We start from the raw sequence: 16739 nt of genomic DNA on the forward strand, positions 1-16739 counted from the left end.
CCAACTAACCTTGCAGGTTTTCTACCTGGTCTGCCTCCACAATCATGTAAACCAATTCCTCAAAATAAATCTAGATACATGTCCTCCTGGTTCTGTTTCTCTGGAGAGTGCTGACTAACATGCTCACTTTCTGGGAAACAAATAAAATGAAAATATAATTGTTTGTGTTTATCTAAATTAAATTTTTGTTCACTAAATATATTAATTGTGCAGTAATAGAGTTAAAAGGTCCAACTGATTATGGTATATTTTAAAATTAGAAAACCTCAAATAAACTTAAGAATATTACATTTGTAGTGTAAATCAATCCACCAGACAAAAAAATCAATCTGTCAATAAATATCTACTACTAGATTGTCCAGTCTGACAGTCTCTGCCTTTTGATGTTTATTTATATTTAATGTGATTACTGATACGGCTGTGTTTAAGTCTGCCATCTTGCTATTTCATTTCATCTATATCTGTTCCTTTCTCCCTTCCTCTTTTTTCCATACTCTTGAAATAATCAAATACTTTTACTATACCAGTTTACATTCCAGATGGTTATATTGTTAGCTACACATTTTTGTATTTTTTTAGAGGTGTGAGATTGTACCAGACATCTCTAATTTATTACAGTATACCCTGAATTAAGATTTTTCTACTTCACCAACAATATAACCATCTCAAAACAGTATTATTCCATTTACCCTTCCACCCTTTATGCTACTGTTATATTTTACCTCTACATGTTGTAAATCCCACAACATAGTGTCATAATACTTGTTTTAAACAGTCAGTAGTCTTTAAGAATGAAAAAAATAGCTTTTTATATTTATACATACATTGATCCTTTCTGGTGTTTTCATTCTTTCCTGGAGATCCAGGTTTTCATCTGAGACCATTTCCATTTAGACTAATGAACCTTTTGTAGATTCTTTTTGTGGGTGACTTTTTTTCCTGAAAAGTCTTTAGCAGGCATTCCCATATGAAGGATATTTTTGCTGGGTACTGAAATCTAGGTTGATAGTCATTGTCTTTTCAGGACTTCATTGATTTTATCTTGTTATTTCTTATGAGGATGGAGCCATCAATTCTTCCTGTTATTCTCTAAATGTGACATATTTTTTTCTCTGGCTGCTTTTATGATTTTTTTTTTAAGTTTCATTTCTTCAGTTTAATTAAAATGTACCCAGGTGAGATTTCATTTACATATATCCTTCTTGGGATTTGCTAAGCTTTTTATACCTCCTACATTAATGTCTTTTATTAGAGGTGGATTGGCCCATTATATCTTCACCCTATCTTCTCTATTTTCCTTCTGGAATTCCAGTTACACTTGTTTAGACGATTTGATATAGTCACACAAGTTTGATGCTCTGTTATTCCCCTCCCCTACCTTGTGCTTCAATTTGGATAATTTTTATTGTTCTGTCTTTGAGTTCACTGACCATTTCCTTCCATGTGTACTATCAGCAATTAGGCCCATTTAATGAATTTTTCATTTCATCTATCATATGCTTCAGATACAGAATTTCCATTTATTTCTTTTTTATGGTTTCCATTTCTTGGCTGAAATACTTCATCATACCCATGTTTCCTCAAGCTATTTAACACAGGTATAAAGGTTATTTTAAAGTTCTTGTCTGCAAATTCCAACATTCTGATCATCTGTCCCTTTCATAACACCTTTTTTAGGAGTCATTTGCTTCAGGCAACACTATAACTATGCATCCTATTTGAGTTTTAGAGATCACCATTAATCTCTACGTAAGGCAGAGAGAATTCTGCTTTGATTACTTCTGGCTAGGAAAAAATGAAATAAAATTTACTATATTCCAGTTGAATACAGTTTTAGGAGGCAGGGTTCTTTCTTGACAAATTTAATATTAAGTTGTCTGTTCAGAGCTTGTAAGCATTCTTAATGGCTAGAAAAGAAGTAAAACTCTTTTTCAGATAATATAATTTTATACCTAGAAAATATAAAAAATCACTAAAAATAACATAATAACAGAACTAATACATCAGAAAGTTAACATAGTATAAGGTTTAATATACAAAAATCAATATCATTTACATATTCAAAGAACTAGCTAGATGATATATGAAAAAGAATACCCCATTTTTAAGAGCAATATAAAAGACAGAATACTTGAATAAATACAAGAAACAATATGAATGTTAAAATACTTCTGAAAGACGTAAAAGTCATCTTGAACAAACTGGATCTTGGGGCACCTGGATGGCTCAGTTAAACCTCTGCCTTTGGCTCAGGTCATGATCTTGGGGTCCTGGAACTGAGTCCCGTGTTGGGCTCCCTACTCAGCGGGGAGCCTGTTTCTTCCTCTCTTACCGCTCCCCCACCTTGCTCATGCTCTCTCTCTCAAATAAAGAAAATCTTAAAAAAAAAAAGAAAGAAACTGGGTCCATATCTCACACCATAAAACAGGAAAATAAATTCTTAATGGTTCAGATTTAAATACTAAAAATGAAGCTATACCAATCTTAGAAGAAACACAGGAATCTATTTACAAACCGAGGTATATGGAAAGCTTTTCTAAAAATTTTGCACTATGAAGTCAAAAGCCAAATGTTCAACTTGGAGAAATATCTGCAACCTATATTACTGACAGATGAGTTTTCCTATTATATAAAGCAAAAACATACAAATATATAATAAGGGTAATTTAAAATTTAAATTGCAAATCATAGCATGAATTCACTGCTTTTTAAAACTTGATTTCCTAAATATGTCCAGTTATAAAGGTCTAAGAAGCAATGATATCCTAACAGCACTGAGTGTACTTAGCCACAAATTTTAGTTTCTAAATTTCATTTTCCACTAAACAGTACCAGGGCTTCTTGGAGAAATGACCGATTCCAGCATTAGGGCAGGTAAAGTACACAAACGCACCGAAGACATTGCAAGCACAAAGTACTCTAAACTAACTGGTTCATAACAAAGGATACAGGAATAGACATGAAGGGCCCATCCTTTGCCAGATTAGTGGACTTCAGGAATACAAAGCAAATAATAGTAAAGAAATATAACAAGTTAAATGAAAAAAAAATCCACAATACTCAAAGAGATAGGCAAGAAAAAAAAGAAATGCTCTTCTTGACCAAACACCAGCCAATAGATGTAGAAGCAATGATAACTTTAGAAACCCACCATGTTGGGGCGCCTGGGTGACTCAGACTGTTAAGCACCTGCCTTTGGCTCAGGTCATGATCTCCAGCTCCTGGAATCGAGCTCCATGTCAGGCTCCCAGCTCAGTGGAGTCTGCTTCTCTCTCTCCCTCTGCCTCTCCCCCTGCTTGTGCTCTCTCTGTCTCTCTCTCTCAAATAAATAAATAAAATCTTGGGGGAAAAAAAAAAAAAGAAACCCACCATGTTGCATCCCCTAACCACTGTTAACAGTTAATTCAGGCAAGGATTATCAATGGCTGCTGAAACTACCAAGTGAGGTTGTTGGGAAACAGGCTATTCACATGGTCTCAAAGTACTGACCCACAGAATACCCAGCAATTACAAAGGGAAAAGCTTATCTTTACAACAGGATCTAGCATTCACTATGTTAATCAAAGATTAAATTTAGCAATGTAAGTAGTGGGACAACCTGACATTACATGTCACCTGATGTGATGCAAAAAAGTACGTATTACTTATAGTGTTGTTGCCAAAAAAGTTTAACCTGAACCTAATCACAGCGAAATAGATAAAAAACAAAACACTGGATATTATACAGGACAACTGGTTCAGCCAGACTCTTTAAAAAAGTCAGTGTCATGAGAAACAACAACAACAAAGGAGTCTATATTAGCAGAGATTAAACGAGACTAAAATGACATGGCAATCAATGTAAGTGTGAATCTGGATTGGATGCTGGACAAAATAAGCATGCAAACAAAAAAACTGCTTAAGATATTTTAGACACAATTGGGAAAATCTGAATACGAACTGTTCATTAGATATTACGGAATCATTGTTAATTCTCCTAGATGTGATAATAGTACTATGATTATTTGGGAATAACCTCATTCTTAGCAAATATATGAATGAAGTTTTTGAGGGGAAGAGAAGTAAAGGGTACAATTTTGGGAGTTTTATCTTTTTTTTCAGCTTTCTTGTGGCTTAAAAAAATTTCAAAATACACTCAGGGGAAAGGACTATAGGTCCTTATTAGACATTTAATGATCGTATTGGAGGCAAGCAAATATTCAATGGTTTTGAATATTGCTAAATCTTCCACGTAAGCAGAGTAAACAGGGTTTAGGTTTTCACTGAAAAAATTTTTCAGCATTATTTAAAAACATTCAATGAAAACAAAACACTTCTCCCAACTCTGGATTTTTTGGAGTATCTTCCTAAAAATAAGAGAAGGCTCCAAAATTAATGCACAAATGAATAAATAGCTACTATAACATGTATTTATATTTTACATATTGATAGCTTCACTCAATATCTATGTTTATTAAGAAATTTTCAGGGCAGTAGTGCCTGGGTGGCTCAGTGAGTTGAGTTTCTGCCTTTGGCTCAGGTCATGATCCCGGAGTTCTGTGCCTGCTCTGTGGGCAGTCTGCTTCTTCCTCTGCACCTCCCCCTGCTTGTGCTCTCTCTCAAATAAACAAAATCTCTAAAAAAATAATTTTCAGGGCAAATTCCTGTCCCAAATCAGAAGTATGAGTTATTTGTAATTCTCTGTTAGTAGTTTTTGTCTCTTTACCATGAAAAAAAATGCATTTCAAAGGACAATTTACTAGTATAATATACCTGACTCTGGAGCCACTCTATATATTTTGGAAGACTAGCTGTGGCAATTATTAGCTATGTGACCTTGGGCAAGTTATTTATCCATTCTGAGCCTCCATTTCCTCGTTCAGTACAGGGGAAACAATACATATCTCATAGGTTGATGGGAGAACTAATTAGTTTACTAAATAGGAAAAACACTTTAAATCATACCTGGCATACTATGTATGTTTGATATATATATATATACATCTATATATCAAACATACATAGTATGTTTATATTTATAATAAACATATTTATTATATATATGTATATATCAAACATACATAGTATGTTTATATTTATAATAAACATATTTATTTTATATATATAGATTTTGACTTTGATGTTCAAAATATCCTATATTTGTGTACTGTTTCAACAGCCTTTAAATACATGTAGAACAAAGTTTTAAAGAATAAAATACAGTAAGCATTATAATTAAATATTTATATGACAAGGGTTAGACATTCTAACAATGAGTTCTGCTTTAGAAGACTTAGTGGCTTGCTTTATACAACCTGAGGTGAAAATAATGATACCTTAAAAACATTTTTATTAAAAACTATATACACACATATATGTGTGTGCTTAGGTATGTGTACACATAATACCTACGTACATATACATGTATATATATGTATATATATAAAACCTGTCTCCTCCTCGCTATCCTGCTCCTTAGCTTGGACTCTTTCTCCTCATTTGGATTACTGGAATAGCTTCCTAACCAAACCCCCCGACTTGCTCCATGGGCTTTCCTACACTGCCACAATAGCTCTTCTAAGGAAAAATTGTTATCCTGTCATTCTACAGCATAATCTTCAGGATAAAAATCATCCTCCTGGAGTGTTTAACTCAAACTGCCTAACTAAAAATGGCACACAAAGCCCTTCAGGGCATAGCTACTGCCCAGCTTACTAATAACCATCCCTTGTCATTCACCCTTGCTATTCCTCCAGCTGTTCTTTACTCCAATCAGAGCGTACCTAAGCTCTCTCCATTTCCGACACCTCTTTCCAAGCTTAATTATTTCCTAGACTTTCTTAAAAGCTCAGGTCAAACACTGCATTCACTAGGAAAGAGTTTATGATAGTCTTCTCTTAACCCCACTCTGATTCATATACCCGTTTCCATCAGCATTCCTGTGCAGTCCTCTATCACAGCACTTTAGCTGCATCTGTCATATAGTTCATATTCAATAAAGGCCTGTTGAGTGACTGAACACACAAATACAGAAAACTGAAAGTTAAAAACATCTTGTGGCAAAATAGGCTACAGAGTCTCCAGTGGTACAGTCATACCATATTCTAAATATTCTTCTAAAAATAAATTTTTAATAAATGTGAATCTTAAAGTGCCTTATCCTCATTTAGCCTAGTAAAATGCTAATATTTATTTTATATTGGACTTGCTCAGGATGCTATGGGAAGCTCTCTATTTACTGGGTACATATTTCAGATTGTCGAAAGAGAACATTCTTTGAACAATATGTTTCATATATTATATGAAAAAATTCTCCCAAACTCAGAAACATCAAAGGCTGAGGGCCCTGAGTCTACAAAGTCTGGATGCCCGTACAGACCACAGAGGTCAAGCACAGTGAATATACAAAACCACAAATCAGTAGGCTTTCCTGTGTTAGTTATGGAAATAGGTGGTGACCCACTCATCAAGGGTAGGTAAACATGAACGAGTAGGTAGAACCCTGAGAAGGAGAGAAAAGGGGTCCGTAACATTTGAGGCTCGTAAATTAATGCTTCTGAAAAAGTACAAAGCAAGCAGGGAAAAGTGAATAACTCTGTGGTGTGGATTGCATCAATCAGGCAATATGGCTCCTGGTTTTAGCCCTGCTACCAAAAGTGAGTATAATTTAGTCTTTCTGTGCTTCAGTTTAAGGCTCACGCATTTTGGGAAGGTCCCTTCAGTCCCCAATGATCTGTGCTACTTATTCCCAAATATTAATCGAAAATGAAATTCACTGATCCAATGAATATATAATGTTAGTGCATCTTTAACTTTTAAATTGATGCCCAAATAATTTAATTGTACTAACCAATAATTACTCAAAATTCTACCATAGTTATTTACTACCAAAAACTGCATACAATTTTTAGTATTTGACAAATATCTTCAGTAAATTGTAACAGGAAACTGAAGTCTGTCCAAATCATATCCTTTGTGACATGCTCTAGATATTCAATCTGAGAATAGCTATGTTTTTAATATAATTGTTACATATTTACTATATACACAAAGCCAAAATATTCAATTCTGTGTGTTCAATCCTTAAAATATAATTTAATATCTGTAAGTCTTTAACACTAATATTATTTTAGCAATAATGTTACAGAATCTTGAAAATCACAAGTGCAAGCTACAGAAAAGATAAAATGTATACTACCATAATTCAGATTTTTTTAAATTCAAATTTATTACTGCAGTGAAGAATTAAAAAAAAAAAAAAGACATATAGCGCCAAAAGAAACTTCTAATTGCCTATGTCCTCAATTTTTCCTTGACTGTCTTTTGGGTAGTGAGCATCCAAGCCATCAATCTCAAGGTCATCCTAATGGTTCTTAGTCTCTTGGCCTATTTTCATTTAATAGCCTCTTCCAGTTTATCTCGTGAATTCCTGTGGATTCAAGGCTACACATATACCATTGACTCCTTAATCTCTATTTATGCTGCAACCCCATATTTCAAAGCACGCAGTCTAGTTCCTAGCACAGGGCCTGACTCATAGCAGGATATTTAATAAATGAGGTCCAAATGAATAAGCAAGCTACTAGATATCTCACTCTGGAAGTCTTCCAGGCATCTCAAACTCAATATATCCAAAATATAATGATCTTTTTCCCAATATTTCTAGATTTCCCTATTTTTGTCAATGGATTGCCATCCACTTATTCAACAAAATTGGAAGCCTTAGTTACGCTCATATTCTACTTCTGCATCCCTTATCACTCTCATTCCAAATCTCTAATACTTAATGACCTAATATCTCTATTTTCTTACGTCAGCCTCATTTTCCTACCTCAATTGTAAAATCACCTTTTAACTGACCTTCCTAGCTGGAATGCCTTAACACCTTTTATTTATTTTTTTTAAAGATTTTATTTATTTGAGAGAGTGAGAGCACGAGCAGAGGGAGAAGCAGATTCCCCGCTCATCAGGGATTCCCGACGTGGTGATGGACCCCAGGACCCCGGAATCACTACCTGAGCCAAAGGAGATGCTTAACCAACTGAGCCACCTACAACACCTTTTATGATTATTAGTCTTCTCATCTGGTAACAATTAGATTAAATAGTGCCTTCTCTGAGGATTTGCCACTACATCATATATATTTCCAGTTCACTTTATTCATTTTTCTTATTTAGAAAGTATCAAATTGTAAGATTCCATACACCACCCCCCTCCCCTCGACCCTGGCCTTTAAAAAATATGTCTCTTGTGAATTCTGCCAGTGCTGGGGAATGGGTAAGTGTTCTGCACTTCATTTTCACAGGATTCTGTGCAATCTGGCCCCCTGCTATTTCTCTGGCCTCACTGTCTTCTACTTCCCCCTCATTCCCTTTACTCTAGCCATACTGGTCTCTTTGTTCTTCAAAATGCACACCAAGCATATTTCCGACTTGAGACCTTGGTTGGGGATGCTATTCTCTCAGATGACATGGCTTTCTTCCATCTTCAAACTTTTGCTCAAGTGTCAGCTTCTTTGTGACACCTTCCTTGACTACACTATTGAAAACATCAACATAACGTCACTCCCGAGTTCACTTTATCCCCCCTTCCCTCCTTTGCTTGTTATTTATTCCATACTTGTTTACTGATTGTCTGCTTCTCTCACTGGAAGGTAAGCTGAACAAGGATATGGATTTTTACCTGTTTTGTTCACTGATATATTCACACGACACCTGTAACAGTGCCTGGGACAAAGTAAGTACTCACTGGGTACTTATTAAATGTATGAATGAATCTTGCATATCTGTATGTGTAAGAATTAAATATCCTTTAGAATTAAAAACAAAACAAAACCCCCCCCAAAAGAACAAAGTTAAAACAAGAAAAGATTTAATAACAGAAAAAGTATTTTCATCTATTACACTGTTACGGTACTGAGAATATAGGAAGGTGAGAACTCATTTTCTCAGGTCTATCCATAAAATATATAATTTAAATTCTAGAAAGGTAATAAACTTAGATTTTGAACATAAGCATGATGATTTAGAAGACATTTTCCGTAACTCAAAGACAAGTCATTTTTTAAAAATAAGATTATTATGCTATATCAACTTTTTCCTATAAAAGTTTCATGAATATTAAGCAGATTAATTTGCCTGTTATACTGTACATTTATAACTGCCTCTAACATTAGCTGCTAATGTGTTTTACTTTAAATTCTGTTAAGTCTTCACTTGAAAATACACAGATTAAAAAGACTGAGATGACATTAAGTATCAAGCCTCATAATGTTACTACAAAAATAGAAGAAAACAAACAAACAAACAAACAAAACAAGAGACCCCTACCCCTGCACCAAATAAAAACACCCCAAACTTTATTGACTCTGAATTGGCCAAAATACAACAGCTGCTCACTACCTACTTTGCTTTGACAAAACTTAATAGCTGTGAGATGTGACTTGATTCCTTTCAAAAGAAGGGTGAGTATACACAACACACACAAAACACACACACACACACAAACACACACAGAGTCACACACATTAATAGGAAAGAAACTGGAGTGCTTTACAAATATTCACTCACTTTCCCAGAACACCCTTGAGAGGCAGAGGTGAAGGGTACAGTACAGTAATGCAGGTTATTACAGGACTTGTGACACACTGGCCTTGTAAAAGGTCAGCATCAAAATTCAGGCTCCTAGATCTGGACTATGGTTTGGAAGAGTTCTAAATAGACAATATTGTTCCATATTGAATAGACGACATGGGATTCTAAGCAAGGCCATGAAACTAAGTGGATTTCATAGGGATAATAAATTGAAGCAGACTGATTCCTGTCTGTGTTCCCGTGGTGTTTTATGCTGATCTCCTGTTGAACTCAACCCCATTATACTGTAACTATTTCTCTGCCCGCTGGATTCTTCAACTGGACTGGGAGGGCTTTGAGGGTAGTCTTTCATCTTCCATTTCTCCCAGAGTTTGGCACAATCCCTGTCACACAGTAGGCTGTTCATAAACATTGGCTGATGAACTGCATGAATTCGTTTTTGATAAAGTATACAAAGGTTTTTATTTTTTAAACTGAGTAACAGGTTTTGTTAGGATATTTCTGCTAAAATACAGTTTTTCTGGTTCTGCTCAAAAAAGATGGACACTAGTCTAAAAACCATTCTCAATTTTTACTCTTTATAAAATTATAGTTGAATATTTTTCAGGGGAGAAAATGGAGAAAAAAAGTTATTTGCCTGACATTAGAAAATTAGAACAGTGCTCTACTTTTTACTTATTGAACATTTACAATGTAAAAACTTCTTAAATTATTTTTAAAATATGACCAGTCACTCCATTTAGTCATTTCTTAGTTGCCGTATTTGTCATCAACCTTGCTCTCAGACTTGCAGGCAAGTTGCTGACTAAGAACAACACAGAGAGTGATTCTTTACATTTTCATTCACTTTTCATTCAAGGAAAAAGCTTCCTGAAAACACACATTTAAAATTCTGGAAAATACAAATCAACATTATCTAGACATCTCTATCATTACCAGAAGGACTGGTTCCTAAACCTAATTTCCATTGTTAGTTGACATTTTCAATAAGTGATGGATATTCATTTCCAGAAAACATTACCAGTAAATTCTATGATATCATATACTGTTCGCTATCCAGACCAAACTGACTAAACCACAAAATGCAAAAGTATGCACTTAGCTAGTCTAAGGGAAACCTGAAGGCTATTATGAATATAGTCTTATTAAGCATAACCTGACTAAGAGTGAATGAGAACTTAAATTAGATAGTCCTCTTCCTCCAATTTCCAGAGTCTTCCTCTAAATTTCTAGAACCTTTAATAGACACAAACTAAAATGTTTAAAAACTGAAATATGTCTTGTCATAGACTTAATTTTTTTAAAAGTTACTTAGGGACACTGGAATTTACAAAGGAAACAAAAATTATTATTGTTATGCTATAAATGGTATTTCATTCCCCACCCAACACCCCCGACCAATGGAGTAGACATGGGGAACTGCTTCCTTGGTTCTAAGCAGTGCCCACCCTAAACAAAGTTAGTAAATAAAAGAATGATTACTAGTTGTTAAAATTCATCATTTTCCCCAGAGTCACAGAACCTGGAGGCTGAAATGAATAGTCACGGGGAACATGTGTAGGTACATCAAGGGAAGGAATGAGCAAACATGATTAACGTGGACTCAAATTTGACTTTTATTTTAAACATGAATTAAAAATATTTTTTATCTTCAGAGGTGTGCACATTTTGATATGCAGATATATTCACTATAATACTGAAAAACTACAAATAATATCTACATTTAAAGAAAGATGTCAAAATTATGGAATACTTACTTCCTTCAAAACCATGCATTAACTTTATTATCAGAAAAAAAGTTATGAAAAAATTGACTTTAAAAACTACATATATGGAAATATACCCTACAATAACATCATTTTGTATGTTTCACTGCCTTAAAAATAGAAAAACTGTCAATTTTGGTTTGTGATTATAAAAACAGTAAAACGCATCTTATGGCTGATATTAAGTAACATTAAATGTGGGGCGCCTGGGTGGCTCAGTCATTAAGCGTCTCCCTTTGACTCAGGGCGTGATCCCGGAGTTCTGGGATTGAGCCCCGTATCAGGCTCCTCTGCGGGAAGCCTGCTTCTTCCTCTCCCACTCCCCCTGCTTGTGTTCCCTCTCTTGCTGGCTGTCTCTGTCAAATAAATAAATAAATAAAATCTTTTTAAAAAAATAACATTAAATGTAGTCTTATTCTCAAACTATATAAGAATAAAGTTATCCCTGGTCAAAAGTAATTTATTCATTTTATAACCTGCCCTTCTCCCCTTGCCAGATACAGCCATATAAAGCTATAATTCTTCCTTTAATCCTCACCCTTTCAGTGAATTGATTACTGACAGTTTTGTTTTACCCTGGAGGCACAAGAGTAAATCATAAACATTCCTCACTTTCATCATGATGTAAATTATGTTCTGATAAACAAGGTGAAATTTTCCACTTCTCCTATTTTAGAATTATATAATAAAAATCATTTTTGTTACAGAAATGCTTTAATCTATGCCTAGAAATTGTATTTTGAAAAAATACAAATGTACTAGAGGAATTCGGATTTTAATATAGGATATTTAATAAAGTCTAATTCTAAGAACATAGTGATTTTCTAAAATTTAGTGGGGAGTTAGGTAAATTTAAAATAAAAAGCTCAATGATTAAAATAGCTCTGAATATAGTCATAAAGATACTATCTATAACTTTAGTGCATTTTAAGTCAAGCATAGGTTGGTATTTAAAAACTTTCACTTACAGTGACCACTTTCCCATCTTCTATTTTCAAATGACAAGTCACTAAGACAAAATAACTTGCTCCAGGTCATAGCATAACTAACAGAACCTGGATCTAAATTCAGGTGTCTCTGACTTCTCAGCTAAGTGCAAGCAGAATGTCATGTATTGATTTAAATATGAGGAATAAGAAACTTGTAGACCCCCCATTCAAATTAATATCAATATTGCGTTTTAAAAAAGATTCACTTATTTATTTTAGAGAGAGAGAGAAAGTATGTGTGCCAGGGTGCGGGAGGTGGGGCAGAGGGAGATGGAGAGACTCTCAAGCAGACTCCTGTTGAGTGGGGAGCCCGACACAGGGCTCGATCTCATGACCCTAAGATCATGACCTGAGCCAAAATTAGGAGTTAGACACTTAACAGACTGAGCCACCCAGCTGCTCTGCCCCTCGATATTGCTTATTAATAACATTTCTACAGTCATGATGATGAAAAATTATGAAATTTTCAAGATTATATTTAAGGAAGTTTTAATATTAAAAGCATTATGTGTATTAAAAAGTGGTAATCTATTTTTTACATTGTAACACATGATCAGTCTAGCGTCAGATAATGAAGATTTATATAGAAGTCGATTTTGTAAGTCTGAACTGTCCAACATGATAGCCACTGGCCATATACTATTTATATTTATATTTAAAAACTGAAATAAAATATAATTAAAAACATAGTTCCCAAGTCATCCTAGTTACATTTTAAGTATTCAATGGCTACGTGAGGCCAGAGGCTACTGTATTGGACTCTGTAGGTCTAGAGTTCAGAAAAGAGGTCTGGGCTGAAGATAAAACACTGGCATATGGGTTTTATTTAAAGTCAAGAGATCGGGGTGCCTGCGTGGCACAGTTGTTAAGCGTCTGCCTTCAGCTCAGGGCGTGATCCTGGCGTTCCGGGATCAAGCCCCACATCAGGCTCCTCTGCTAGGAGTCTGCTTCTTCCTCTCCCACTCCCCCTGCTTGTGTTCCCTCTCTTGCTGGCTGTCTCTCTCTGTCAAATAAATAAATAAATAAATCTTAAAAAAAAAAAGTCAAGAGATCACCAAGGAAATAAATAAATAAATAGAATAAAAGGGAATCAGATTGCAGTGGAACAATCTAACCAGACACTGAAGAAAAGACGAATAATCAGCAAAAGAGAATGCAGAGTGATGGCTAATGAGATAAAAGGAAAACTGAGAATGTGGTGTCCCAGAAACCAGTGTATTAAAGAAGCCACCAAATGTGTCAAGTGCTGCTGACAGGTCAAGTAAGATAAACACAAAGAGTTGACCATGGGAATTAGCAATGTGAAAGTCATTGGTGAGCTTGAAAACACAGGTCAGAGATTTCAACAAATTTATAGAAGATGAAGTGTTTAGAAACATCCACCTGAGAACATTATGATGGGCTGCAACGGATACAGAATCTATCTGAACAATGAAAGTTAGGACCTGTGAACACAAACAGCATATTTGGTAGGGTGCAAGACAAAACAAAATCCAGGAGAAATAACTGAACGTTAGTCTGTAAAACACTTAGGCCAAACAGGCTGCAGATCCCACATAAAATGGATGCTGCTGAGCATTAACCATAGGCAAAAAAGATTAAAAAATAAAAAATAAATCAGTGGAATTGTCCCTAAAAATATTATTGAACATCCCACTTGGGAAGAGTGAAGACTTCTACAGCAAATACTATTGTCCCCTTATTCTCATTCTGGCAGAGTCTGACAGCCTGGCAGGTGGATTCATTTCTCTTGCTTGCTTACCCTAAATATAAGCTGCCAGTTAATATGTCTTAGCCGTAAATACAAAGTTCTCAAGAGATTTCTGCTAAAGTGAACAAAATAGCGAGATAATAGAGCTATTTACACAACAGAAGAGGGACACCATATTCGTACGTAGTCCTTCATTTTTAAAAAGAGACAGATACCAAAGATCATCAGATATAAAGGAAAAACCATTGGCATGAAAGAAAAACATAGGATACATAAACAGATGAAAAAACTGAGCACAGAGGAAAACATCAATTCAGAGAAAAGAACTTAGATTTCGGAAGATTTAATGACACCCACAAAACTCTGACACTAGAAAAAAGGAACAAACAGGATAAGAGATGATAAAGATCAAAAGGACTGTTGGTGAATTAAGAAAGATTTAGAATAAAGAAATGAGAGGGCTCTGAGACTAACTGGTTAGACAGAGGAAAGAATAAGGAGTCAAAGATGGGTCCACAGTTTTTACCTGAAAAACGGGAATGCTGTCATTGGAAATGAGACAGGAGAGTAAAATACAGAAGCTTCTTTCAGGAAATTAAAACTCATGCATGGCGATGATTACATTTCTGTCACATATATGACAAAAGTGGTTAGTTTACATACCTCTTGCTATACAAGCTTGCGGCTGAATATCTTTTCTGAAATTAGTTTTCGTATTTCAGATCTATACTACCGCAGCTCTGTTTAACTTTGTGTCCTCAAAAGATTTACATGTGATCTTTTAAAAAAGGATATTATTGCAAATATCTTCTATAAATCTTCAAAATATTAAAAAAGACAAATTAAGAAGTTGTTAATACATCAACTGGAAAGTTTTAGAAAAGGTAAACATCAGAATATAAGATGCAAATTCAATGGTCTGGCATGTATTCGGGCTGCACTAGGATAAAATTATGTAGTGTTCATTTTTAATAAATCAGTAGGATCTCATTTTAATTTCTTACAGTTAATGGTCTTCAGTTGCCTTCTTTTTACTTTTCAGTGAATCTTAATATAATTATTTCACCTTTAAAATTAACCCACTGGGCAAATGCTACAGTATACTTCAACAACTAAATTTAATAGGTTCTTAAACAAAATACACACCCACACACAGAGGTATGTGACTGAAAAAAAAAAAAAAAGCTTAAAGTTTTCTATTTTTAACAGATGGGGAAAAGGGTTGAAAATTGTAAGGCTGGAACCTACACACCATGTAAATATTATGTAAAATAGCTTCTTAGAAAATAACTGGCTAGGAAATAGTGGTCAAATTTAAGTTCATTCAAATCAAGAGATTTAAATGAGAAAAGTTTGCATTCATATTCTCTCTTCAGAGGATATCAGGAGAAATTTAGTAACTAGATGGGGACATTAATACTAAATGCATATCCATGTGAATGAAGAACCATTAAGTACATTAATATTTACTAGAGTGAATAGAATACTTTTTAAATTACGAAATGATAAATATATAGGATATACTTTAAGTTACCAACACAGAAACATTTGAATAATTAAAGTAATATTTATTATTCAGGAAATATAGAAGCTTCTATTACTAGTGAGGATAAGTTTTAATCTTTAACAAATGGGTTAAGTTGGATCACTGGAGAATTACTTAGTAAAATACTGATAGTAATGACTACAATGGCACCTTATATCTTTTATGTACCAATCAATCATCAATTTTAGAGAATCCAATTACAAGGGACAACAAAAAAAACCTAACAAATGAAATCTCAGTCTTTGTGGAAGGGGAATATAAAATAGTGATGTGTTAAAGAAAAAAATCTATGAAATCAAGGTCATTTTCTCAGTGTCCAGAAAAATCCAAATATGAAAACAGCCCCACACCTCCAGGGCTTTTGTGCTGACTGCTACTTCTGGGGAAAGCCAAAGTTTCAAAAGCTAAGTGGGTTCCAAGTGGATTAAGTTTGAGATGCTTGTTTGAAAACTTTCCTCTTAAAATTACTTAATTTTAATGTCTTTTTTGGCATGCTTCTGAAAATTCTAGATCCATTATTTGCCTCCGTGACATGTTCTTTTTTCTATTGTATCACTTAACACATTTTATTAAATCATGTCTTAAAATGAGACTTCCTCCATTCCTTTAACCACAATACAAATTGTATGATTTCAAACTTAAAAAAAAAATTTCCTAGGAAATTTCATGTTGTTTATTCCTGCAGTTTCTTATGGATTTTAAAGTATTAAAAATATTTTTCTGATCCTCACAATTCTATGAAGTAGAAAACTCATGCGAAGTAGAAAATAGAGCATTTAATACACCTGGAGAGATAAAGGCAGTTAGCCAACCTAACAGCTGGGAAGTGGCACAATTAGGGCTCAGGCCCAATTCCCCTGTCTTTCTGGATTCCAGGTCCAGTGCTTTCTGCATCAAAAGGCACACGTGCTGAATTCAGAAAAGCGGCTGTTTTGGAAAAGAAATTGCTTTTAAAAATTGCATAATAAAAACATTTTTGATTCTTTTTAGTACCATAAAGCACATTTAAGGACATCTGTCTACAGAAAATCAATTCTGTAGACATCTTTATCTGTGACAGTGGACTGATTCTTTTCACCCATCCTACCACCTGAATTGAAATCTTGGAATTCTGGAAGTTTGAAATCAGGATAAAACATGCTTTTCAATGAACAG

The 16739-nt window shown here is 34.4% G+C and overlaps 1 protein-coding gene across 14 annotated transcripts in view; it reads right to left on the minus strand.

Moving 5' to 3' along the window:
* Positions 1-16739, minus strand: part of AHI1 (Abelson helper integration site 1) — a 210066-nt gene that overhangs the window by 90765 nt on the left and 102562 nt on the right. Inside the window, exon 23 of one of the 14 annotated variants that reach the window (XM_087865515.1) lies at positions 2095-2377. The exons of the other annotated variants lie outside the window; for them this stretch is intronic. Within the exon in view, the coding sequence (XP_087721641.1) occupies positions 2349-2377 (29 nt within the window). The 3' untranslated portion in view covers positions 2095-2348. Of the gene's footprint in view, positions 1-2094; positions 2378-16739 lie in introns of those variants that run through there. 14 annotated transcript variants of the gene reach the window in all.

Source organism: Ursus americanus, chromosome 11 (assembly GCF_024610735.1).
Source record: "Ursus americanus isolate L20-20 chromosome 11, mUrsAme1.1.p, whole genome shotgun sequence".
Lineage (NCBI taxonomy): Eukaryota > Metazoa > Chordata > Mammalia > Carnivora > Ursidae > Ursus > Ursus americanus.